This window comes from Amblyomma mixtum, chromosome 5 (assembly GCF_055824585.1).
Source record: "Amblyomma mixtum isolate Tamu chromosome 5, ASM5582458v1, whole genome shotgun sequence".
In the NCBI taxonomy this organism is placed as follows: Eukaryota; Metazoa; Arthropoda; class Arachnida; order Ixodida; family Ixodidae; genus Amblyomma; species Amblyomma mixtum.
In genome coordinates this window covers 92,167,122-92,194,498 of record NC_143016.1, presented here as the reverse complement: position 1 = coordinate 92,194,498, position 27,377 = coordinate 92,167,122, and the positions used below count along the sequence as shown (strand labels likewise).

At 46.8% G+C, this 27,377-nt stretch overlaps 1 protein-coding gene across 5 annotated transcripts; it reads right to left on the bottom strand.

Moving 5' to 3' along the window:
- Window positions 1-639: 639 nt before the first annotated feature.
- On the bottom strand, window positions 640-26,966 carry LOC149343037 (ornithine decarboxylase-like). Of its 5 annotated transcripts, none has more exons than XM_089545553.1 (11): window positions 26,839-26,966; window positions 24,953-25,091; window positions 23,110-23,223; window positions 21,870-21,969; window positions 17,678-17,754; window positions 17,006-17,172; window positions 15,582-15,716; window positions 15,228-15,393; window positions 9,519-9,672; window positions 8,302-8,405; window positions 640-3,171 (listed from the first exon to the last, which is right to left on the bottom strand). In XM_089545553.1, the coding sequence occupies exons 2-11, from the start codon at window positions 25,037-25,039 to the stop codon at window positions 2,797-2,799; spliced, it is 1,479 nt and encodes a 492-aa protein (XP_089401679.1). In that variant the 5' UTR covers window positions 25,040-25,091; window positions 26,839-26,966; the 3' UTR covers window positions 640-2,796. The 5 variants fall into 5 exon arrangements, with proteins under 5 accessions (XP_089401679.1, XP_089401681.1, XP_089401682.1 ...); XM_089545555.1 differs by having other exon boundaries at window positions 23,110-23,208; XM_089545556.1 differs by having other exon boundaries at window positions 23,110-23,208; window positions 24,953-25,055; window positions 26,839-26,869.
- Window positions 26,967-27,377: the final 411 nt, after the last annotated feature.

Genomic DNA, 27,377 nt, shown 5'->3' with positions numbered 1-27,377 from the left:
GACCGCTTTCTTTGAAAACCAGAACAAAAGCCAGGAGTTTGATTTATTTCAGCTCACTGAATTCATTCTCCTCGCGACTTTCTTTAAAAGCGTTGCCGCTGAAAAGGCGCTACAAGAAATACTGCCCCATCGAATGCCCATAACTCGAAGGGACAGAATATGACAAGCGAGTTCATTCGGGGCATTCACTTTGAATAAGAATATGCATTTTTTTTGCCTTCAACGCGTTGGAGGCAGCCGTGACTGGCTGCCGCCTACTCAACGCATTGAAAGAGGAAGCAAGGGTGCCGCAAGATAATTTTTCTCAAATTTGTTTGGTTTATGTAAGTCAGAGTCTCAATTCTGGAAACGAAATGAAAGGCAAGTATACGTGGCTAAGTTCTAGGAAAATGTCTTTGTCAAGATCTGCTAGTTCCCTTTACGCTGGCACCGGGGCACTCACGATGTTATAATGCTTGCTCAGAATTAATGCATGGTTATAAATATAGGCTGACGCTCAGAAAAAGAGCGGCGCTCGAAACGAGAGAGATCCGAGGACACAACATGTAGTGGCTCATTTGCTGGAATTCTAACCACTTGTGACTACGACAGCTTGTAAGGTTCATGAATTCATTCAGGTAGTCCACAAAGGCGAGCATTTTCACGGTCAAGTCATTTTAATTTTTTTTCCGAAAAAGATTTACAGAAGGCGTTCCATTGAGCGCCAGACTGAGAAGGACCAGGGCCGATGGACCCACATTGCAGCACACTCAAACACCATAGCACAATGCGAAACAGCAAGGATAGCATAGCAAGGACAGCATAGCACGATGCGAAACAGCAGCAACAGAAATGAAAATAATTAAATAGAAATAAAATATGGACAAGGCTAGTGCATTTGAGCAAAATATGATGAAATAATCAACTTTTGGAAAGGGTTCTTTATTTGCTATATGGCCCATATGTTGAAGTAGTGTTTATCAATCTTTATTACTGCCTATTTGAAACACAAGCACCAAAAACAAGGGTTATTAGGCAGTTCTTCACGATCCACTTGTTTATTTTTCTGCCTGTAATCTAAAAAAAAAACGTGTAAAACCAACCTATTTATGGGTAAATTTTGTGCCGCACATGACTTTTCCTCTCTACAAAATAACCTTGCTTCGTTAGACGCATGAAGGACTGAGAACAAGGTTTGTTAATTACATTTGAGTTAGCCATGAGGATTTCCTTTTGCGATGCTATGCTTTTCGGTCAGTAGAAATTAATACATTCCTCATCTCCTATACACACTGCGATATGGAGGGTGTTGATCCGCTCCCGCCGAAGGAGCAGCGGCCTGTAAAGGTGAACGCACTGTGACGAAGTTGCCGAATTAGTATAACTCTCCGCACGGTTGCCCGCACTTTCGTGGTAACCCTAATTCCTTCACTCTATTGCCCGAAGTATGAGGTACGTGAGATTTCTTTCTACTGACCTAGTGAAAGCCCACTGCACTAGGAGCTGTGGATAACGGGGTGCTCACAGATATGAAGTGGGCTCTCGAAAGAGGTTGTCAGTTGCCGCTTTATCGATGCCGCTTTATCGATGTCAAAATATCTATAATTCTGGCATGCTTTAAACGGCTGTCGGCTACCGCTCCACTAGTAGAGACCTGGGCTCCTAGCGTGCTCCATAGAGTTTATAACTATTGCCGGAAGGTGGCGTCACCTCCTACGCGAGTTTCCTAAAGAACACTTCATCCCCCACAGGAATGCCGGGATGACGACGTTTCGTGCTTGGCTTGGCTAGTGTTAGGCCGAAAACGTCGATTGGTAGCTCTGCCCCGGTGCTCTCCTGTGTGCGCAGATTAGGTTATTTCAGTACTGCGTTTTTCAGTTCTATAACGCAAGTGAAAATTCGGTATTAGGCTGGTATGAAAACTTCCACAGCATTTGTTTGAGATTTGCCTCGAGAATGGTCGTTTTTTACGGCTGAATCCACGTTTTACTACCGACAATAGCCAAGCCAAGTAAAAAACATCTCCTTCCCGGCATTCTCCGACCCCTCCATGGTGGATGAAGTGTAGCGTCGCCAGCTTTCTTTTAGTTATACTAGTAAGGCCTGTCTAGTTATACTCTGACCTGTTGTTGTTCTCCCTTGAGCGGCCTTTCCTCCCGGCTCTAAAGAACTACTCCTTTCATCCGCTGTAGCATAGAGCTGCGACAGCAGCGTAACCTGCCGCATGCATAGAAAGCTTTGCCAAAATAAAGCCACCTTTACGCCAGAAGAACGGCTGATTCGGTGGGCTGCAGCTCCAGAAATTCGCGTTTGGACCCGCGGAACTTATGCCATTAGAAAGCATTTGGTGAAACTTTTAAAAATGTGTGCCCCGATTTCTGACATTTACCGTTTGCGTATAATTTAATGGTGCTATATTTTCGCAAATAACCTCGGCACATTCTTGAGCGGACGTGGGTCGTTCAATGCTTGCTTCCATTAATACGTGCAGAGTTCGGCTTTCTCTTCCTTCGGTTCTCAGTAGTGCGAGCAGCAGCAGAGCTCCCCTAGAGTACAGAAATCTTATCTCAGTACGTTGAAATAGGTGAAACACTTGGACTCTTTCTCTGCCTCTGTCTGATCACGTGAGCAGGGGATGCCACGACCATGCAGTTGCTACGTCACCACTTGCGTCCCACAGCAATGCTACGACTTGCCTGGCTGAGGCATCCACCAGAAAGGGCAGCGCTCGGGGTACCTGCTTCAACTCGTCTTCTCTCATGCACAAAATTACGTCGAAAGCCTCAGACCATGCACACAAATGTCAACTATGCAGTCTCAGCACTGTAGGGCACCAGCCGCCGCCGTAGCAACTCGTGAGTCACGGGTCGTTGTCTCTGTTGGCCAGTGTGCCAGCAGGGCCTCCTTGAGCACGCCTTCGGGCTGGCAGTACCCACTCCGCAGCGGTGAGGCATCGAGTATGCGGCGGACGACACAGGCGTCCTCGTGCGCCGCGATGTAGTGCACCGGCGCGAAAGGAAGCCCGTTGAAGCCACAGGTCCTGCTCAACGAGTAGGCGCCAATGTTATCCATTAGGAGCCACTCTCCAACGCGGGCCTCGAACAGCGGCTTCCTGGCTTGGATGCAGTCGATTGGGTTGCACGTGCCACCCCACACCGTCGTCAACAGGTCGATCGGCCTCTCCAACGGTTCCTAGAAGCGAACGGGCCATGAAAAGAAGGATGGCTTAGATGTTCACCAAATCATAAAATATGCGAACACAATGCCGCCAGCGGCGGCCGAGAGTCACCTCAGGTATTGCACATCACCCCAAAACGCGCTTTGCTGATGGAATCTACGGCTGAACGGAATAATTTAAGGACCTAATCTTAAAAGTTGGTACCTCGAATCACTTAAAGGTGTGGAATAATTTTTTTACACCGTCCGCAGGTGCACAGCTTCTCTGTATTGATATCTTTTAAGACAGAAAATACCTCGCTACTTCGCAGTAGTCGTGCTCCCGACGTTCGCGAATGCTCGATACCAGATAGAGAGAATTCGCTGCTTTTTAAAGAGCAGCTCTTAGGTGCCCGTTCCTGCATTCCACGTCGTAGTCATCGGCGTTGGCTTAGTCGACGTAACCGGTTGTCTATTCCTCCGCTCTCGCCGTGGCAGATGGCGTTTCGCTTTGTTACTACCTGTCACGGCGAGAGCGAATGAATGGACAACGGGAATTAAGGTTGCTGCCACGGGAAGAAACCGGAGGGTGGGTAGCAGCGTAGCATGCCACCTGCCAATCGTACAGAGCTGCGCTAAGATTGAGCATTACCGACTATGGTAATCGTCTGAAAACTTTTTGCTCTCTCTTTCGCAGTACTTAAACTTACGGCCAGGCCCTAATCCGTTTGATGAAACCCCTTTAAGCTCTAGCGCCAGATAACATGAACATTCGCGTCACGTACTCATTATTAAGTCATATTAACTCTCTTACTATGGTGCGAGCTGGGCCTGTACAGACCAGCGTGTACTGAAGTAGCGCCGAAAATTAATTGCGTACCTGGCAGTAATGTTACATTTTAGATTCGATGGTTATGTTGATATCAAGAATTAACAAGTCACGCTATATGTTGTACAATAAACATTCTTATTTTAATGCTGAAACCAGAATTATAAAAAGCAATGCGTATTATAAGGTTTTTATGAAGTTTCAACCTTAATCATAAAACCCCGTTGCCAGCCAATATGTTCAAGCATTGGGCCTCAGAATATTTCCCAGTGTTTCTGCAGTAATGACCTTTTGTTACTACCAGAACTTTTCAGTTCAGTATCTGAGATTATGCATGTCGCAGATTATAACACCACCTCAAAACTTTTATTGCAAAAATCTGCGCATTACTGATGCACCACTTTTACCTATCGCACCCTTCACTTCTCGGTATACAAGCTTAAGGCCATGGTGTTCGTTGGAAGGTGAGTGTGTGAGTTCAGTTGTGATGCACTGAAGCGCATGACACCCTCGTTACCCCATGGTAATTGCAAAGGGTAGATTGATGTTGTAGTCGACCTGATTTACAGGGACTGCCGTTGCAGGGTTCATTAACCATTTTAGCAGGAAATCGAACAGTGATTGTTTCGACGTTTCATTATGGTTAGGAAAATGCTAATCCCAGTTGTATTGCAACGTTTGGAAAATGTGTAATGGGAACGACCGGCATCCGTTCACGCGGTGCGACGAAGAGGTGAACGAAGTGCTGTGCTGGTTCCGGAGTGACTCTGGGTGTGTGTCTGCCGTGACGCGTGTTTGATCAACGGCCTCCGACCTGCGCTTCGAAGACGCACCTGTACACTTGGTGGAGGTGATTCGATCCCCGTCCCGGTGCTCAACCTGGAACTTCGGAGCGGAACGCAACTTGCACCGCCAACAATGCCAAACACTTCGACGCAGTCATCGCCGGCCATCCCTCCCACCGTCCTCTGTTCCGGAGTCCAACGACAGCGCGACCCTTCCCCATTTTGCGGTACGGACGACCAGGACGTCGAAGATTGGCTGGCCTCCTACGAGCGCGTCAGCACTTACAACCGGTGGGACGACGCCGTGAAGTTGAGCAACGTCCTTTTCTACCTCACAGACGTTGCAAACTTATGGTTTCGTAACCATGAGGCCGACCTTCCCACCTGGTCTTCATTCAAGGCAAGCTTCGCGGACGTTTTCGGCCGCCCCGCCGTGCGGAAACTTCGCGCCGAGCAACGTCTCCGTGCTCGAGCCCAGCTACCGGCTGAAACATTCAGCAGCTACATTGAAGACGTCGTCGATTTATGTAAGTGCGTGAACCCTTCGATGCCAGAGACTGACAAAGTTAACAACATTCTCAAAGGGATAGCCGATGACGCTTTCCAAATGCTCCTGGCGAAGAATCCCACCTCCGTCAGTGCCGTCATCGAGCTGTGCCAGAGCTACGACGAGTTGCGCAAGCAACGCGCTTCTACGCGGCAATCTGGTGCGCCTACCGAGAGTCTTGCTGGCTTGTCTCTTGGTCCCTCGTCTTCGGACCAATCCCTATTCATGGAGCGCGTAAAAGATTTTATACGCGAGGAAGTCGCCCGCCAGCTTTCTCTTCTCCGTCACGTTCCAGACCCTGTGTGCCCTACTGCCGACCTCGCGCCCTCCCTTGCGCCGACTATCCGCCGTGTTGTTCAGGAGCAGGTCGCTGCAGTCCTGCCATCCAGCCCCCCGCCTCCTCCTGTCGCAGCACCACTCACCTATGCTGAAGCCGTCACCCGGACACCGGGCTCGCTTGCCTCCCCCACGTATCGCAGCAGCCCTGCATATTATGCTCCACCCCAGTCCATGCCACTTCCCCCAGCCTCGTTTCCTCGCACACGACGACACCCTACGAACCCTTGGCGCACCGCCGATAATCGGCCCATCTGCTACGCTTGTGGGCTTCCAGGGCACGTCGCACGTCTCTGACGTCAGCGCTTGCCTCGCTCTGGGGAGGCTGTGCATCCGTACGGATACGATCCCGAGCCGCCCTTGACCAATGGCTCTTCTCGCTCGTCTCTGCCTCGCTCCCAGTATTCTACTCGCCGCTCGCCTTCCCCTCGCCGCCGTTAAATTTCCCCAATGCTTCAGCGACCGGAACCCATCCGCGAGGAAAACTAACTGCCGCAGTTCCGGAGGCAAGAACTGCGTCTTTTGAGAACTCGCCAAGTCCTCCGTTTCCTCCCGCCAACGTGATTCATGCGATTGTCGAAGGTGTCCCTGTTCTCGCGCTCGTTGACACGGGCGCTGCCGTGTCTGTGATTAGTGACTCTCTTCGCCGCAAAATTCGCAAGGTGACGACGCCCCTGTCTGACTTTTCGCTCCGTACGGCCAGCTCACAGCGCATCCACCCCATCACAGCCTGCACGGTACTGTTAATGTTAATAAAAAGAACATTAGGAACTCTATATTAACGTTCACTATCAGCCACTGCTGTAGCATTTGCGGGCTGTCTGGGTAAGGTGCGTAACGTCAACTATGTTTGTTTTATAGTGTTCAACGTCCCGAAGTGGCTCTGGCTATGAGGAATGCTGCAATGAAGGTCTACGGACAATTTCGACCGCCTAGGGTTCTTTAACGTACACTCACATCGCACAGTATACGGGCCTCTAGCATTTCGCCTCCATCGAAATGCGACCGCCACGGCGGGGATCGAACACGCGTCTTTCGGGTTAGCAGCTGAGCATCATATCCACTCAGCCACCACGGCCTTTAAAGGGACAGATATGTTTTTCGCGTCAGAGCTGTCATATTGTATATAGCTTGCGGCTGACTGAATACAAGAGAATTTTATACGTAACGGATTTTGAAATTCCGCCTTGGGTCATGCGAATCGTGACGCGCGCGCGATTCTACGTCGTCACAGCCGCCCAGGCGAAAACACTTTTGCCAGCCATTGATTTCTGTCAAGCATTTTCATGGCCATTCAATAGCACTCAGGCCCTCGTTCACACGCGCTTCAGGCAACAAAGAAAATAGAAGCAGAATGCGGGCTTCAATGTTTCTTTGAAAACACAGTCAAGCACGGCACAGACGGAAAATGATACGAGAGGTGAGCGTTGTCACCAAGGATGAATGTTTTTCTCACCAGCGCTAGTCTCTCCGGCGTTGCTATGGGCCCATCGGTAAAAAGATTAAAACAATTTTCATGTATTGGTTCCCTTTGAGTCCGATAGCACGCCCCTGTACGCCGTGTCACCTTTTGTAATTGCAAGGACCAATTAAGAGGGAGCGTAGAGGTGCGCGCAGCGCTGTCGTCACAGGCTGTCGCGATGCCGTGACAGCTGTCAGTCGCATGAGACACGTGTTGTTGTTTTTTCCAGACCTCTTCTCACGCGCTTGCAGCGGTGCTATATAACTATGTGATCCGCGTACAGCCCCTAGGCCAGACTTGATGCGCTGGGTAGGCTTTGCGGACTTGTATTTAACAGTGTGTCAATGTTAAAAAAGATGCCACGCAGTTCTGAGAAATTGAACTTCTGCCAAGCTTCGCTGCCCTTTGAAACAAAGTTCACGAAGTAGCTGCCATCGAACGGGTACTGCAGACATTGTACCACCTTCACTTAATTCTGAACTCATTTTCACTTTGTATATTAATCGGAGCCGCACCAGTTTGGTTGATATATATGTCTGTTAAAAGGCTCCGTAACGCTGAACTACTCGCGCATCTTGGCACTCTGCCGTTTCCAGGAATTGCGTCTGGGGCCGCATTCCGCAGCGATGAGCTTCTTTTTCATTTCATTCGGTCCTCGGGGATTGGTCGCTGCTCCCAGTGACGCAAAGCTCACGAGAAGACGTAAGGCTGTTTATGACAAAAACGTTCCCACAATGCCGCTAACTTGCACAAACGCTTCTCGAACCTATGCCACTTTTGAGGACCTGCGCCAACACCCACAAGTGATGGAGCACGAAGACACGGTTTGTCACGTCTCACATACTTTATCACTGCTAATGAAGTCTGGGCAAGGAAATTGGCCGTCATTTGAGCGACCATTTCGCGCAGCGTGTTTCGTGTGGATCAGCCAGACTGGATGCGGAAACATGGCAAACATTTTACTCAATAAAGAACTTATACTGTTCGCTGCGCCCACTCATCCAGCCGGCTAGCGAGAACACCGCGGCAAGACCGGCTGTATCTAATATTGATCGTTTGCTATTCTAGCTGCTGTTGCTTTCGTCATATTCATGTCACGGCCAAGTGAATTAGAAAATGAATGATTCGTTACAGAATACCGCCCCTGGACTGCTTTTGAGCCTAGTAGCTGGGAAAATGTTTCGAAGCAGAGACACCATGTGCTCACCTGCAGTGGCCAGATGTTTACGTCCAAGTAGTCGTAAAGGTTTCGAGATACGCCATTGTCCTTGCTTTCGTTGATGAACAACTCCTGGTGCGGCTGGCTGATACCTGGGGAGAACCAAACATTCACATATAAATGACAATACTTTCTGCCATAAAGGCAGAAAATGATAAAAAGCGGACATCTGATATAAATAAAAAATAAAGCGGAAATTGGCCATGACAATTCACGTTCATAAGGATACAAAATGGCCAAAAATTGCGCTTATTGTTGGGTGCATTATATACAAATAATCGAGGTAGGTTGACACCACAGCACCCGCCTTAGTGACTGGAAGACTCGGTACCGAATCTTGGCAGCGTCGCCCTAATCTTTGTGAAGGCGAATTGCAACAACACCCGTGTTTTGCGCGATGTCAGTGCTTTAAGGAACCTTAGTTTATCGACATTAGTCCGGAGCTTCCTAGTACAGCGTATCTGATAGTTAATGTGCGACCGAAACAATTATCTGGTTGGCCTAGTGAACAAAAAGTGAAACTGACAAAGACTGAAAATGCATCTGTCGCAGGACAAACATTCCATTTGGTGGTAACCATCGCATTCTCCAGTGGGTCCTCTTCCTGCTTGTCTAGCGTTCCGGCACATAGGAGTGGTAAGGACCCTGTAGCCAGAGATATGCTGCCTGCCTATTTGAGGCAGACATTAAACTCGTGTAGACCTTAATGTAGTCATAATGGTCGTTCGACACGCCCGTACTCTCGTCTGCACACATACCTACTTGTTCCTAGTTATCGCAGTACTGAGGACCAGGCGAAGCTGGGGCGTATATTTGGACGACTAACAGTGCTGCCGCTCTCCGTTTATTTTCTGCTAAGCGACTTAAATTTCTTTCGAATATTTTGCGACAGCCTTTTGAGGGTCTTATTCAGAGAGAAGAGCTAAATGCAGTCGTCATATATCGCAATAAAAACAGTTGCCCCGTTCACCTTCGAGATAAAGAGTATGTTACGCAAAAGGCCTAGAGCCATTAAAAGCATGTGCTACGGAAGACACATGACCGTAGGTGGTAACGGGGCCCGGATGAGCTTGTGAGCAGACGCGTTCGATGTGGGAGCTGCGAAGCTGTCTGTCACTGCCTACGCGTGAAGACGACGAAAAGTTTGAAAAAATTAGATCTCGTGAGATGAGGGACAATAAGGATAATGTAAGCAACATACGCACCGTTTAGCACCACCTCACGTAGCCTTTTGCCTATGACCTGGACGACGAGGGCGTAGCAAGAAGTAACGAAAAACTGGCCTGGCTCTGCGATGATGTGCACTCCGCTCGATTCCGGGAAGTGAAGATCAGTTGCAAGCCGAATAGATTCGCACACCTGGATCACAGATGCAAAACACAGATATTATCTCGTACAGGTTTTTGCAGATCCACAGCGATGCCCAGCTTTCTTGGACGTCAGCAACTGGCGCCATCTATCGGCTACCAATAGCGAACATCATGGAACCGAATGTGAATATTTTCATTTGCTGTTGAGAGAAAACTCGAGCCTTTCGTAAACTATGCGTGAACATGTTGATATTTATGGCTTGCTACGTGCTGCAGAATCTGACCGAAGAGTTCTTACACACGTAGGAAAAGAGCCGCCACGGTGCTTGAGTGGTTATGGCGCTCGACTGCTGACACTAATGACGCTGTTTCGATCCCGACCGCCGCGGTCCAATTTCGATGGAGGCGAAATTTTACAGTCCCGTGTACTGTGCGATATCATTGCGCTTTAAAGAACCCCAGGTGTTCGAAATTTCTGGAGCCCTTCCCTACGGCACCCTCGTACTTCCCGTGCTGTTATTTTCGTGAGTGTATGCCTTTCCTATGCTGGCGTAGTCATACGCACTAACGAAGTCATCCCAGGCGGCATCAGGTAGAGCTAGCTGCCCATCGACGACGTGTTGCCACAAATCCATTTGCGTCCGACACCGTGGTGTTCAATTGCATCCTCCAGCGTTCCCGGGTCCATAAACACTGCTTTACGGCTCATAGCAATTCTTGATGCACTTCCCATTCAGTTCCGCCCACGGGAACTTATAATTAAACGCAGGGGAGCAGAGACATTCTAACCAGAGCCCGCAGCACCTGGTTGGTTAAATGATGTCAGCATGTGGTGGTGACGCTCCGCCGACAATTTAATCGAGCAGAGCAATTTAATTGAGGCCAAACAATTTAATTATGCACATATCAGGAGGCTGGTGCTGCACGTCGTGTTCGGTGGTAGAGGAGCAGTGGTGACCATAATGAGGGTAGGCAACACGCGGTGCATCGCATGGCTGTCGAGCACGAGAAGGACCTTTCGAATATTATTGGCTATATCATGGTCGAACTTAACCAGCCACACTGCGAACAACTCGTCTGTCATCCTCATGCCCTTTCTAAGCTTATGATTACTGACACACTCGTCGAATAAAAAAAATACGAGGGGACACTTAAGACACCAAATTTTTGCTTGCGTGTTTCCTTCTTTCAAACGATGCGCGAGACACTGCTATGCATTTAGCACCCCGTGGTATTCGTCTACGGTCACTACGTAATTTATAATTGAATTTCTTCTTGACGCTGTTTTGGTTTCGGTTTCAACTGCCGAACTAGGGCTGTGACGTGTATTTGATGTTTAGGTCAGGTGAGGAAAAAAAATCAGCTGTATAATTGCTGATTGGTAGTAGTTTTTTGTCATTCCAGGCCTTGAAAGATGCTGGCTTAAGTGTTGTAGTGAAATAAACTACTCATCAACCATTACATTAGCTTTTTTGAAGTGCACCATGTCGGTTAAACATCAACTACTTGTCACAGCCATCGTTCGGTTGATGGAACCGAAACCGATACAGCATGAGTGAAGAAATTCAATTATAAATTATTTAGCGGTCTTAGGCGAGTACCGCGGTAATCCATGCATATGTCTAAGGCCTCATTTGAAAGAAGAAAACACATAATAAAATCAGGTGTCTGCAGTCCTTTAAGGGTATAGCGCGATAGCATCATATAGGTCGATTCACATGTATGCTGAATAGGACATTCTCTACTTCCAATTAATAGATCCCTGGGAGCCCTCGTAGCTCTACTGGCGGTGTGGGGCAGTCGTTAAGCAATAAGCCACTGCCCTGCGATGGGAGGTGCTGCCACCGGTGTGCCTTGTGCAAACCAGGTTGCTTTTCCCGAGCGACCAATCATTAATTTAACTGCCACCTGCTATGGTAGGCTGTTTTCTCACAATCCGGTGGATAGGTTGTGAGGATGCCGCAGAATCATGTTACCTGGGTGGCCCACCTGCCTCCTAGGTTGCTACTCTGGGGATCTTTCGTTGATTTTTCGCTCACGGTGAACGACGCCAACGGCGACGCCAGAATTTCTGAGACAGGAGATGCTTAACGCTATCGCATTAATTAACAAAAGGTAACACATAATTTACGCCCTTGAGTCGTGCATGTATAGTACGAGAACGTAGCTCTCAAAGCACTACGCTTTGCGAGTCTTCGTGATGACAAACGGCTGCCACCTGTCGCTAAAGTCCGTGCTCGTGCACAGAAAGCCGTAAACACGAAGCTTACTGCACTTTCCACCAGCACTAAACGTCGTCTTTCAAGGCATGCATTTTTGACGGCCGCATCTGGTAAAACGCTTTGTCGACGCTCCACAAGTCCTCGTATTTATTGTTATTGCTTTTTGCTTTTCTTGGTCACCGCATTGTTTCTGTACGAAGGGGAAGGGGTGACTCGGAGGCTAAGAGACCCTTGTAGCTCTATGCTTCTGGAAGAAGAGGTGGTTCCGACTGCTGGGTCGAGTTTACAGCGGCTTCGCGTTCGCTTTAACCGAGTTGTTCAGCCAGAGTTCGCTGTATCTGAGGCGCATTCCCATTGAACTAACACATATTTTGACGGCAGCACACCCCTCGTTTCGTAATAAGCGTTCGTTATAACTTCGCCCGTCAAAAGTGGGGATTGACTGTATTTCTTTGGGTCTCTAGCACGGTGATTTCAAGGGAATTCGGAAAGGAAGCGGCTGCTGTCGCAAAGTATCAGTAAACATTGTGGGGCCGTCATCACCTGAGTGACCGTGTGCTAATTAGGTAGCACTTCGCCCACATATCGCGGGTTCGGGCCAGAGCAAGCTGAGGGCACTGCCAGCGTTTGGTGCGCGCCGGCGCTCTCGCTCCGAAGGAAGGAAGGTGCAGTTATTCGAAAGCACAAGTGTTTATTACACAGTAAGCTGCATTACATAACCCTGCACTAATCCCCAGACCTCGGTGCAACCCAAAGCCCCGCCGCAGCACCCGAAAGCGGGCCCGCGGAGCCGCGCGCGCAAAGCAAAGATTACATACACGCGGGACAGCACAGCTAAGGGCGATCGCATGCCGCGCGGCCAACCAAAGGGGTTAAATCACGCGCAGCGCAACACGAGGAAGGATGGGGTATACGCGGAGCACATCTTGACGACGCAGGTCGCACATCGATGGCTCATCGCGCGTCGTCACCGGCAATGGCCGGCGATGACGGAAAACCAGCCAAATCAGGCCCTCCCGAATCTGCAGCGCGTCGGCGCCGCACAGGCGGGCTACACGACTCCTGAGGTTCGGGCCTGGACTAAAGCATACATACTAGATGCGCACGTTAAAGCACCCGTGCTCTTGGGCCCCCGGCAAAGGCCGAGGCACCCGGGACCCAAACTCTACGCACCTCTCTGCTGCCCCAGTCGGTGGCGATCTCCCCGTTCATTTCCCGCTCGGGACCCCTCGCCGAAACAACGCCCCCCAACTGTCACTCGGAGTGACCCAATGGGGACGCGAGGTCGAAGCGGGAAGAACGGAAGGGAGGGTGGTTTACTGCGGTTCTCGGAAGAGCTTCCCTTGCAAGGGAGGACAAGCAGCGCGGCTGCCCGCATTCCGCTCGCGGACACCCCACGGGGGTCTCTCTAACGAACGAAACGGCGGAAGCGGGCGCACACTCGGGTAGCCCAAGAAGCTCAATCCCCATAACATATGGGCTTGGCTTGGTTTTAATGAACTTTTGAGGCTCAGGGTGAACGTTAGAAAAACTTGCAGCGCCTTGCTGAGAATTTCATTCTGTGAAAAGGGTTGTGTACTTTTGAGTTTTTGAAAGAGTAAATTCATGGTCATTTATTTCGTGAGTTGGGCTAGAAAATTTTCACATTGAGGTAACATAATCGGTTCATTCTCAAATTTTATTACCATATTAGAGGCTGTTTTGTAAACATTAACAAAGGGGAGAAAATACACGAAGTGAGCACACAGCAAATATGAGGCGCGCTTAAATAAATGACTTTTCTTGTAATGAAAAAAAAAACTGCTATTAAGCAAAAAAGAAACAAGTATTTAACATAGACTAGTGTATCTGTGTGCGTTAGAATTCAGCGGCACAAAAACAGGAAGCCGGAAAGGAACCACGCGACTCTGCTGAACATTCAGTTCATGCGATATTTATACAAGGAGACTTTCCAGAGCTACATCAACATAAAAACCACTACCGGTTTAACCTACGAAAGAATATGCATGATTTGGGTTGTGTGATAAGCAATATCGTAGGCAATTTAAATATTTTCATGATGGTTGGTTGGTTGGTTTATGGGGTTTAACGTTCCAAAGCGACTCAGGCTATGAGGGACGCCGTAGTGGAGGGCTCCGGAAATTTCGACCACCTGGGGTTCTGTAACGTGCACTGACATCGCACAGCACAGGGGCCTCTAGAATTTCTCCGCCTGCCGACGTACTGTCATTCAGTACAGTGCGTGCGTAAGAAAACTACTGTTCTTCGTTGCAGGTGAAGAATATTCGGTATATTTTTGCTAGGAGTAAATTTCAGTAAGTGAAATTAAAAGGATGAGTAAAAGTAGAATAAAAGTAATCGGAAGCGGGGTCTTGTCAGCAATGGCTGAAATACTACACAAGCACTTTAAAGCGACAAAGATGACGTTGCGGCGAACTTCTTTTCATGTAAATCCTCACTCTCATACTTAAGTTGCGTGCACTATTACGCTACGCGTTCACTAATCAAATCAATGCCATAATAATAAAGAGGTACTTTTGTAGAAAAGTGCTTGTTTATTCACTCCTGATGCACAAAACACGCTTAGGGCACTAGGGTGCTGAACAAGGACAAATTCACGCGATCTATCATCGTTCACCGCAGCATTTTCACGTATGGAGCATTTGAGGTATGATTCACCTTCAGTCGTGAAGAACATTTATTCCGGCCGCCGCGGTGGCACAGTGGTTATGGTGCTCTGCGGCTGACTCGAAAGACGCGGGTTCAATCCCGGCCGCGGCGGCTGAATTTCCTTGGAGGAGAAATTCTAGAGGCCCGTGTACTGTGCGATGTCAGTGCACGTTAAAGAACCCCAGGTGGTCAAAATTATCCGGAGCCCTCCACTACGGCGTCTCTCATAGCCTCAGTCGCTTTGGGACGTTAAACCCACAAAACCAAACCAAACCATTTATTCCTCCTCACTGAGGTGATATTTTTGTCGTCTCAATCGCGCCGCGTAGTTCGTCTTTTGTTGACTAAGAATACTCGATAAATTACACTCCCAAATAGATTGCAATGAACGATAATATTGTTTGTTTTACACTGCTTTAAACCTAAGGCAGGCGTGCTCGAAATGGGTTAGTTTGCAAGGTGGATGAACCGAGCACGGTTTTGCCCCACTATACATATCTTGCCCCACTATACATATCTTTTAAACTACGAAAACTAAAAGCGTCGAAAACTGAAGAAATGAAGGTAGGTGTTCTAGCCAGATTCCTACATAACGATGCAGAAAATATTGTTTAAGCCCAAAAACAGCGATCATTGGCATTTTCATTCACCTTAGCGCATTGAAAGGGGAGCTGTAAAGCCACAACGTAATATGCGCTTCACTGATACGTACTTTACGGAAGTAGTGCTGTCTTCTCAAACCTCCGGGAAAACCACCACCAATGTCTAGCACGGTCATATTGTTTCCCATGTTCGCTGCCACGTCAAAGATCGCTTTCGCCCTTGCGATGGTGTGCGCGTAGATCTCCGTGCTCTGATAGGCGCAACCAACGTGGAAACTGCACAAAAGCAACGTGAAATGTGCTACGTGTACGTAAATGAAAGCATCGGAGTAACTATCTTTAAGGCTTGAATGGATCTCTTCTGCCCATTGAATACACTGTACAGTGAACGTGGTTTGGATCGATTTCAGCAATTTCCGCGATCACATTCTAAAAGAAATACCATCACGTAAGAAACCACCTACGATACTCCGACGACGTTGCATCCCATGTCTTGAGCCTGTTGAAGAATGCTCTTGGCCTCGCCAAATGTGCAGCCGAACTTGGTGTTGAACGAGTGCTGCGATCCCGTCTCGTCCGCTTGAATTCGGAGAAGTAGCCTGAAAAGGAAACAACGGCGAATAGAGTTGTTTCCCCGGAAGTATGACTTCTTCCGGCGGGGGCTGAAGCGTATGACTGCCGTTGTTGGAACGAAGCGTAGAAAGCTGAGTAATCCTAAATCTTCCATATGCTGTATTTTACGGCGCCGCTGCAGTGCAGTACCAAGCACTCAAACTACTTTTGTACATTTCGCGTGTTTCGAGAATCTGATACACGCAACAAAAATGTGCATACGTTCTGGTTCTGTGCAAAAATTATGACTTCCGAGTAAAAAACCGGGAAGTATAGTTTCATAATTAATTAGGAAGATCTAATAAGCATAAATTTTTTACATATTCTACTGAACACAGCGACAAACCAGCCTACTCGTGCACGTTCACAGTCTGAAAGGAAAGAATAAAAACTAAATGAGCATGACCATACCGTTACTGATGGTCTGAACCTTAGGCTACACTTCGTGTTTTGTTTCTTTTTTTTTGAAATTCCACTCCACTGCTGATATATTTCTCTCATAATTATTAAGATACCTACATTGCTGGAACAATGGTCTCGATGTTGTGCTGGCAATACTAGGCTAATTACTTCTGCATGTCTCATATCTCTCCTGCCTCGAAGAGAAGTTTATTGGACTGATTATTCTGCCAGCTTCCGTGCCGGAAAGTACCGAAAGCAAGTCAAAGGTGTTCATAGGTGATATACGAAGATATTATATGTCATTGACGCATGGTTGTGGACCACTTCAAAGACTAATATAGCACGAAAGCCAGAGAAATCCCGGAACTCTGCCGAAAACAAGTCAGTTTTGCAGTACCGGCGGACCAAAAGCACGTGTTTATAAAAGCCGAGTCCTTGAAAAAAAAATAATGTTTTTAGTTTGCAAGTGGTACGCAGGCTCGATTCAGTTGCCGACAAGTCACATTAAGACTAGGGCCACCTGCACATTAACAACCCCCCCCCACCATCCAGTATCCACCATCCAGTATCCAGTTGTCGCCATGCGCAATCAGAGTGGTAAAATATGCTGCATAAGGAAAGGGAAGCTTGCAATGTATGCACTAGGAAGTTTCAAACTAAAATAAATATCGCTACACACATGGCGGCAGCAAAAGAAAGTCATGAAGAAAGGTGTGCGAGCTGTCTTGCTCTCCATGAAGACTTGAACAGCACATTCAAGGAAGGGATGAGGGGAGGTGAATGAGGTACATACGTGAGGGCTCAGACAGAGGCGTTACAATAGGCAAGCTAAACTGTAGGAAGTATCGATTTATAGACAAGTTATTCACTGCACCTTGCGCCTTTGTCCTTGACCTTGGCGAGCTCCTCTGGGGAATCGAACGTCATAAGTCGGACGCCACGCTGGTGGGCGAATTCAATGTCTGGCGGGCTTTTGACCGTATTGGCATATACGATGCGACTTGGGGACACGCCCATGTTGAGAACTGCGCTTATTTCTCCCTAAAAGGAAGGGAAATCAGGACAAATGTTTCTGTGAGCTTCCGAACCAAATACATTTCTCGGTTGGAAAGCGGGAAATTACTTCCTGCACTGCATTCAATCCCGGATATTTTGAGCTCACTTCTTCGGAGCCAGCTTTGCTGGAGAGATACTCCGATTTGGTCAGCAATTATTAAGGACTTAGCCGCAGTCAGTAATGTTTGACCTCCGCAATATTGTAAGAGTAAGGTCTGAAGTGCTGCCGTCACAATGGCGCTGACAAGTGCGGCCAAGTAGTCGTGTGAAAAACGGTCCTACAAATATGCAGAACATATGCATTTGCCATTGAAGCGCCACTGCGTGGAAGAGAGGCCACAGTTGGCACGATTCCAGCGCAAGGACGGACACTGCGAGCACGGACGGACACCGTGAGGGCGAGCAATTAAAGGCTTTCGCCTTAAAAAAGGCTACATACATGATTTACAAGGATACACGCGCAGTTGGAACGCATAATGCAGCACAGTACCTTGTTAGAGCAATCAAAGTTGACGCCCAAAGTATTGAGACCATTGAGCACGACAGGATCTCTGCAAGCCTTGATCGCTGAGAGTGGAGAAAGGGATAGCAAAGAGTACACATTGCATTGGTGTTCTAGACAGTTAACTTTAGCGTAAAAATTACTGCGATGTCAAAAATTTAGAGATCAGTGCGGCGACCCGCATTGGGAGAATGCGAAAGCACTGACGCCTCCTTGGCACTCGTCGCCTCTCTTTGCCTCTCTTTATCATTCTCTTTTTCTTTGTTAGCGCTATTGTCTTACGCTTTAATTAAAGATCGGTTTATTTTACTCTGATTTTAGCTTCTTTTATCTCAATCAACTATTCTGTTTTTCAATTTCAGCGCCGTGGTTGCTTTCTCGTCCACTTATTATATGCCCGTCCCGCCTATTCAACCGTCCAATGCTTTTTTGCTGATAATTGAATAAATAATTCATCTAGTCAATAAAACTTTTTGTTCTATTAATTATACATTTCAATTCATTTCAAATTCCAAATACATTTCATTTGTTTTCAGACTTTATTTTTACTCCTTCGCCCATTTTTTCACAATTTTGCCGTCCACGGTTGTTTTCTTGCCCGCTCACTGTATCGACGTCCCCGCTATTTCGACGTTTTTTCGTCATTTTTTGGCTCAAATTAAGTGAGTAATCATCCTATCGCGATAATTTTTTTTGTGCAGCATCCTCACACTACATTCTATCAATCACAACTATTCGTTTGACGCAACCTCTTTTGAGAACGTCCCAACTTCTGCGGACACGTTTTGCGGACACGATTTGGTGACACGATCCGCCAACATAGCCTAGAAAGGCTTTCGCCTTAATAAGTAAAAATTAAAAACTCAGGGCGTCACTTTCAGTTGATATTGAAAGGCGCAACAAAGGCCGCATACAAACGACAGGTTGCGACTGGTAGTTTTACCGGCATGGTAATGTTCATCATGTCAGAAGTTCGTAGCCTTGCAACGTAATTTTGCCATGATGTGATTGTCATTGGAGACCATGCCGTTCACTTCAATGAACATGATCACGTGATCAAGTCATGCGACTAGGGCGTCTTCATGTGGCTGTTGACCATGTGACTCGCCAACAATGCATGATCCTATCATTCGGCGCTAAATAACGTTATCATCAGGTTACCCGCGGCTCAGCTGTGGCGCCGGCGTTGCCTTGGTGCGCGTGCCTATAGAAAAAATGTCAGTCGATTTGGTTGACTAGGCCAAATGCGGATATGTGCGCTAGCACGTCCTCCCTTGTGAGTTGGAGGTACGACCTACTAGGTGGGGCCAGGCTGCCACCTAATTACCATCCTAACTTCTTCTTCCATTTAGCTGCTGTGCAAGCGTCACTCGAATGGTTTCTCCTAATCGCTGTTGCTCATTCAAGTTGCGCTTAGGGGGCGGTGCCGGTAATTCGCGCCCCTGGTTCTAGCCTGGCTACCACGGCTACACCTTGGCAAGTAAACCTCCCGTTGGGCAGGTGAGTAGTGGCGCAGTGGCACAAGGCAGATGCTACGGCAGGTGTCGCCATCAGTGGGAGTTGAGCTGCTTGGGTTGTGTTGCGACCCAGGTTGCTCTTCCGAGCAGCCTTTCACAATTAAAAGGGACTACAGCCTGACAGGGTTTGCAGGTTGCCCACCACCCGCTTGGCAGGTGAGCAATTTGCCGCAAAGCCGGCTTCAGACAGACAGACAGACAGACAGACAGACAGACAGACAGACAGACAGACAGACAGACAGACAGACAGACAGACAGACAGACAGACAGACAGACAGACAGACAGACAGACAGACAGACAGACAGACAGACAGACAGACAGACAGACAGACAGACAGACAGACAGACAGACAGACAGACAGACAGACAGACAGACAGACAGACAGACAGACAGACAGACGGACGGACGGACGGACGGACGGACGGACGGACGGACGGACGGACGGACGGACGGACGGACGGACGGGCGGGACGGACGGACGGACGGACGGACGGACGGAGGGACGGACGGACGGACGGACGGGCGGGCGGGCGGGCGGACGGACGGACGGACGGACAGACAGACAGACAGGCAGACATACAGACAGACGGACGGACGGACGGACGGACGGACAGACAGACAGACAGACAGAAAGACAGACAACTGCTAAATGCGGGGAATGGCCGCTATAAGTCCTCGCACACTAGTAACTTGGTCTCGTCATGGATGTTCCATGCACTATAGCCTGTAGTAACTGACGTCATGTAGACAAACTAACGAGCATTTGATCAAGAGGTCACAGCGGTCACGGTCTCTATATGATGCTCAGACTATTTAACTTTACATATATGGCCCTTAGGCTTACTGCGCAAGCAGTATGAGTGAAATTGGGCCAAAATACGGCGTGTGTTCCTGCGCGGTCTCCGAATGACCTTCAAGCGAAAAGCAGCGACCCGAGTATGAGAGGTAGCTCCCAGGTTGAAACGAGCGGGAAAATGTGCACTGACGGAGGCGGAGGCGCGGGCGTAGCGACGACCCCAAAAGAGCAGCGCGTGCAGGGAGAGGAGAAACAGGGCCGGAAGCAAGTGCGCGTTTTCTGTCGAGCCCACGTGGCGCGGCAAATACGGCGAGATGTGTAAAATGTAACAACTGCGAAAGCAGAAAAATATAATTACTAACGAGCCATGAAGCCAGACAAGCTAAAGATGAGAGTAAATGGAGCGAATGTAGATCATAAATTCCCTTGCGAGTCATAAAAGTATGCCGACGTAAAGCGAAATTAATGGGCGCAGCTTTCATGGGAGAGGATGCGGCGAGAAGGAAAAGCACAAACAGAAGAGCATCAAATTGCAATGTGTCGATTGCAAAAGCATATCCTAAAAGCGCATTGCGCTTACGGACTTCATCGCATCAAACCCTCTGAGCGTTTGAAAACGTTTTGGTATGCTATAGATGGTTTAACCTCCCAAAGTACGTACCAGTTGCACTGTATACGCCCTACTTCTCCAAAGTAAATAAATCAAAATAAAAAGTGACATGGGGTTATAGGGACGCGGTGTAGTGGAAGGCTCCGGAATAATTTCGACCGCTTGGGGTTCTTTACCACGCTGCACTTACATCGCATTGAGCAGGAAAGTCTCCGGCTTAGCCATCACGGTGGTGCTGTTAAGGTTTGCACAACATGGTTTGCCCATCTAACGCCGGAGCTCTAACGTCGACTGTTTTATTTGTGCTCAAGCGCGAGGATAGTCTTTGGTACTAGAAGAAACTGAAGAAGCTTTCATTAGCAGCGTACAACAATTCCAAAACTGACCCGCGGCGGTGACTGAAGGGCTTTGTCGTTCTTGGGGCCTTCCTGTCGATTCTTGATGAAGGCGACGGAATTCCGACCGAACGAGCTGTCCACTCTATCGCGTAAAATGTGTGTTTTGTGCGATGTCAGCGCCCGTTAAAGAACCTCGGGCAGTCAAATTGAGTTCGGAGCTCTCCCCTACGGCGTATCGAATAGCCCAGCTGCCGGTCTGGGAGATTAAATCGTACTAACCACATTACAGTTGTAATACTTGAAAACAAGCAATGATGATGAAGCTAAACTTAATTGAATTTTTGAAATTATTTCCCGGAGGCATGCTCAAACTTGACAAGGCTACCAGTTTTTACTGCTGTGCCTTGTCCCGGAGATAATTTTCCCTGTTTTGAACACCCTTTTTTTAAAGCATAGCTCAAGATTGTCATGCACAAAATTATTCTAACAAACGCATCGAGAAAATACTAGTTAGTTGTTGCTCCCTACACTAAGCTCTAATTAATTTCCTCTATGTATATTTGTGCTACAGGCTTCATTCTAGCAAATTATATAACACTTTGCGAAGTACTTGTACGCCATCAAAAACATGTCCTCTAGTAGGCTGTGTTATCCAGATCTCTCTCGAACAAAGTCTTTGCACATTTTCTAAATTTCTTACCTGAACCAGTTTGTTTTCCACTGACTTGCGTTTAGTTTTGAATAATTTGTACGATTCAGGAAAATTAAAACAGAGCGGAGTTTTGGACAGCTTCGGAATTGAAGTTCTCTCGGAATGCATACAAGTAAAAAATACTAAACGCTGCTCTGCTAACTGTCAAAACTGTACCGCACACAATGAAGTCTGCAGGACATTATATGAAAGACAAAATGACTCACCATAAAAAGGTGCAACCCTCGGGAGAAATTCCCGCCAAATTTCAACTTTCTTTGCCATGTCCCGCAGGTCGCAGACGAAGAAAGCTCCATTATCTGCGTGCTTTGAAAGGTCAGTATGGTCAGGCAGGCCAGCGTAATGCTCTAAAGGTTGATGTTTAGGTATATGGGGTTTAATGTCCCAAAGTGACTTAGGATATGATGGACGCCGTAGTTGAGGGCTCCGGAAACTTCGACCACCTATGGTTCATTAATGTGCACTCACATTCTAGGGTACATGAGCCTCAAGCATTTAGCCTCCATCGAAATGCGACCGCCGCTTCCGGGATCGAACCCGCCTCTTTCGGGTCAGCAGCCGAGTGTCATAACCACTGAGCCACCGCAGCGGCGTAATGCTCTAAACTTTGGAATAATAATTGGTATCATTAGAATACCCTGAGACAGACACACGCAAACAGTAGAATGCGAAGACCAGAGAAACAAAGAATGCAAGGTCCTTTGCGGAGCTATTGCCTCAAATGGCAATTTCGGCTGCCCCGGGGCAAAACTCGAGACTATGTATCAACAGTACCTGTTTGCGCCAACGTAGAACGGGGTAAAGGGCCATTGCTGTTAAAGGCAAGAAACCCAGTCGTGAACTGGTCATTGCGATGTAAACAAACTCAAAAAAAAACAGCAGGATTCTAAAGAGCACTGAACGAAGTCATGACCGACATTTATGCTGGGGATGCATGGTTACCTGTTGGTACGATTGGCTAATTCACATATCGATATCAGGAGGAGCTTCAAAGGCAAGCTTTCTTTTTTTCGTCTGGGCAGAGCGCATAAGACACTTAATTTTTACTTACAAGCTTGGTTTCAGCTCCCCATTTTTTCTCAAATCTTTTCTCTAAGTACTGTAAATGGAACAAAATTGCACAAGGCCCATGTCCGGTTTCAATTCCAAGGCTTCGAATTGTATTTGATCTCAGCACTCATCAGACTGATTTATAGAGTGTTTGATGACAGTGACGTGAACTCTGGCGGTCATGATAAAGATGAATCCAAATTACGATTGCTCTGGTATTTATACAACCACATATAAAAAATATTTCTTTATCTATGCACTTGCCCTCGAATGTTAAACTTTATTACGGGAGGAGGGGGTCAGCCTCTGTGCCATTCATGTTGCTCTCGCTTCCTATACAAAATTCACTAAGCCTGCATGGAACAGCGACTCTTATTGGGGGTAAAGTTTGCTTACCCGCTTTGAAAGGATATCACGTGCAACGTCGTTCATTGCTCCTTGCGTGTAGATTAATGTCCCGTCTTCTGTCTCCTGAGCTGCCAGCGTCTTGGAACTCTTGAAACGAAGAAACTAAAAATATTGAACTTTTTTTGGTTTTTTAGGTTCAATTCAGAGCAGGCTGCAGCGAGTAATTTATTACGAAGGTCGTGCTTAAATCAGAACTTTCCTTACTCTTGATTACTCAGAAGTAAATTGCCTAGAAGATTTTGACACCGACATCCAGGCTACTTGTCGAAGCAATTGAACAAATTTAATTGCGAACCATTGTTAATATGTGCTCTGTTCCTGCTACTTTTGCTGATTAGCTTATTTGGTTCAAAAGCAACTAAGACTAAGGCCATTTGGCTAAAGGGTAAACTGACGCCTATGAGGATGTAGAATAAAATAAATGCCATGAGTACATAAAGAGGAGTGCGAGTGCATATGGCACATTCTCGAAGCACAAACTGAATTCAGTAGCAGTATATTCAAGGCAGTGTACTGTTTTAGAAAATACAGACTGAAACGAATTGAACTCATCGCGATGCGGTCCTTTATGTGTGTAATTTTAATTCAGTAATTTGGGCATTTTGTATACATGTTCAAGCTATTTCTCGCTCATTGCCAGAGCAAAAACGTAAATAAATAACGTCTCAGATGACGCCATAAGGCAGTCTATTTCAGGAATTACTTTCAAACTGTTTTCATGTCTAAGGATATATGCAGCCAGCAGCGGTACACAAATTATGCACCATTAATGCAGCGCGTTGAAATAAGTTGGCCTTCTACTGAATAATGATGAATCAAAGGCATGCGGTCAGGAGGGCGAATCACTCCGCTGCCACATCACCGTGGCATTCCTATTTCGCAGTATTTATATCTTACATCTTTTTAATCTATGGATGCAGCTATTTTACCAGACGATTGCAAAATAGCTCCTCAACTCAAATTTATAATAACTGTTGAAGAAAGGATGCCTCCAATTACATGCCCATTTATTTAACAAAAGTTTTGTGCAGTATTTCCGAATACCTCAATGTTATATAACAAATATGTTATATTCTAATGATGTTTATAACATGATGATAAGATCGATCACCCGGTAAATACTGACTTGTTAATAAAGAAACAACATGAGTTCCACAAGCGTCTTCATGGTACTATGCAAATCCTTGAATTTTATCACACACTTGCATCTGAATGAACACATTGATGAAACGGCTACTAAAGTAGCTAGGGCACTGAATTTCGTTTCGAGCAATCGAAGGTGTTTGAGGCCAAACCTAAAAAAACGGCTTTACTGTTGTGTATTCGACCGATTATATCAGAGATGTGCATTCTGTGTTAGCCTGCAAGAAAATATTAATTGAAAAACTGGAGAAATTCAGAACAGGCCGGCATGGTTCATCTTTGGTAGGCACGGCCAAGAAGATAGTCGTACATAATGAAAAATAATTTGCATAGGGAAGTTTTTTTCTTCTCGCAAAAGAAAGTTTTCGCAAAGAAAGAAAAGAAAGAAGGTTACATTTGTTGCACTTAGTATTAAAGCGGAATTAATCGCGAAATTTATTTTAAACAGCCGTTTTACGCTCCTAAACGGTGTAATCGCACGTGTCGAATTCGAAAGTAGCGTACCAAGTCCAACTTGTCTACGAATTTATTTTTTGTGAAAACTATACAACATTCAAACCGTTTTCAGAGATGCAGATCACTAAATGGAGATGTATTTATCGCCAATCCGTAACCCCTCTGCCGTAAAGCTTTCGGGCAATGTAAGGTAATTCTTGAATAAACAAGAAATAACCTACTAAAAGCTTACCAAGGACCCATTTTTCGTCGCCACCGATAAACCAGATTTGAGCGTCTTCCCGCTAGCAGACGAGAGCAGAACTCGGCTCCACAACATCTTTGCCACAGGATTTCTGCTACCAACCGAACCCGGAGCCACGCAGCCAGTGCTGCAAGAAAAAGTATTTGCATTGGCCATGTCATAGAAAGCAGGTGAAGCATAAAATATCTTCATGACAGTCTTTTCTCATTGCAGGTTAGTGGAGGCTGTGCATGGCGAAGGGCGGATTTTAAGACCCACGAGTACTTTTATATTCAATGTGTTCATCAAGAAAAAATGAAACAGTACTAGTCAGACTCGCAGTTTTTTTTTTCCGGTCAAGAGAGCGGCGTAACCCAAGTCAGTCGCGTTGCGCCTGTGCTTTGCAGTTATTGAAGTTCACCCCGGCTATATTCTGCTTAGTGCTGGTACCTCGCTTCTCTTTGGGCAGAAGGCAGCTTAACCACTGCACTCGAACACATAGCCCGCACTTGAGCGTACTTAGGTGCATTGGACTAGGACGGCTAGAACAAGCCTCAGCTTCAGCCATTATTTGATTCTGCTGGTGAGCTTTGCCGTTTATTACAAAGATTTGTGTAGAGGCTTACAAACTGCTACGCGTTTGTCAGGACCAGCCACTGGAATGTGCTGTGGAGGAAAAGAGCTATCAAATAATTTATGAAGGGACTACCTTCAACCAACGCCAATCTAAAATGCCAGTGCACAGTACGATCAAAGAATAAATTTTAGTCAGGGCACAAGGTTTACTTTGTTAGAATATTCATTCAGACATGTCCGTACGCTTTAATGGCTTGAAATGACGAACATTTCCGCTGCACTGACAGAGATTACTCAGTGCAGGCAGGCACGCATGACACTAAACAACGGATACACTCGACTACTCACTCGAAATAACTTTAAAACTTTCAGGGATTTGATCTCAATTTTTGCATTGCACTACACAAAAGTTTTATGCAACGAAACAGGCCAACAGTGACATTCGGTGTTTCAGCAACTGAAAAGAAACCCTGGCGTAGCATACGCGCGCTGAATGAAAACGGTTGGAAGGAAGACCTCCTTTCAAAGCTGACTTGAATTTCTAATTTCGTAGGTTGTAGCTAGTAACACAGCTCGTAGTTTTGTAGCACATCACCGGAAGCTTGAGCATAGTTTCACTATTTTAAACAAGAGATGTTTCTTTAAATTCTATGCGTACTAAATTTGAGGACGGCCGGAGTTCAGTCATCCGAAACGAAACAAAATAAATATGAGAGAGCCTCCGAATGTGACCGAATCGATCGTGTTTTTTTGTATTAATAAATCTGTAAGTACGTTTTCATCAGTAAGTCAGAAGACAGATTAGTCGTACGGGCACAATACTAGACGCGTTTCTGTGGATGATAGTCGAAAGGAAAAGCGTTTTAAAGGACTGGTTAAATCATGTACTAGGTGAGTCATACCGGTGTGCATCACAGCTACCTGAGTGAAATCACCGAGAAAAGAAAGAAGCAACAAAGTTTTTTTTCTAAATCGGTGCCAATACTTGAGGTCGCAAGCTTTCAGTTGAAAGCACGACACTGTTGCATTTTGAGGAAAAAAGAAGAATCAAATAATGCCACTAAACAGGGCTTTTGTGCTGAGGACAGCGGCACATGGAAAGCAAAAAACGAAGCTGCGCCATTGTTAGGCTATGACATAAAGCAATGCCCCATTTTTGTGTCCTAAAATGCTAGAAACTTAATCATAAGCATTTTACGTATTCTAGGCGACGGTAAAATTTCTTCTTTCAGATACACAACCACACTGTCCGTGTTTTTTTGTTAATAAGGTGTAACCCCAATCACAAGCCATGCTGAAGCAGAGAATGTAGGACTCACCTTTGTAGGGAGAACTGCTGCTCCTGTCTCCAGCAACAGCGCTGACCACACTGAAGCTGCCCATGTCACAGCCGGAGCCTATATTCATTCCAAAAGGTTGGAAAACAAACCATCTGCCATGACACGCACGAAAAAACAAAGACATGTTGCAACATCCGCCTGGGGCAGGTGACACGAAACAGGAGGAGGGAATCGAAAGGAGGTCGTGCGAAAGAAAGGGCGTCTAAAAAAACGCGGTAAAAACATTGCCGCTCTAAAAACGTGGTAAAAACATTACCAGGCCGCAGCCTCGCGACGCAGCTGCTTGGTAATGTTTTTAGCTAAAGGTGCGTGGACCCCTACTCCACCCTTCAGGGGTGTCATGGGCGCCGCGGAATGAGTTCTAAAACCATGATTTATTTTTGCCTGTTCGCAACAATCTCTACTTTCTGCCTGTTCATAACAATTTCTACTGGTCCATATAGCTCGCAATCATAGTGTTCCGCGCACTCTTTCGGACAGTCACGTGATGCTATTTTTCACTCACATATTCACTGTTT

What these genes read in the sequence shown, in the direction of transcription:
- LOC149343037 (XM_089545553.1), bottom strand. Translation starts at nt 25,039, where the DNA reads ATGTTGTGGAGCCGAGTTCTGCTCTCGTCTGCTAGCGGGAAGACGCTC. An exon ending in CGACGAAAAATGGGTCCTTG is followed by an intron (nt 23,224 to 24,952) that starts GTAAGCTTTTAG and finishes CAATATTTTTAG; the next exon opens with TTTCTTCGTTTCAAGAGTTC. An exon ending in TAAACATCTGGCCACTGCAG is followed by an intron (nt 3,172 to 8,301) that starts GTGAGCACATGG and finishes GTTCGCTTCTAG; the next exon opens with GAACCGTTGGAGAGGCCGAT.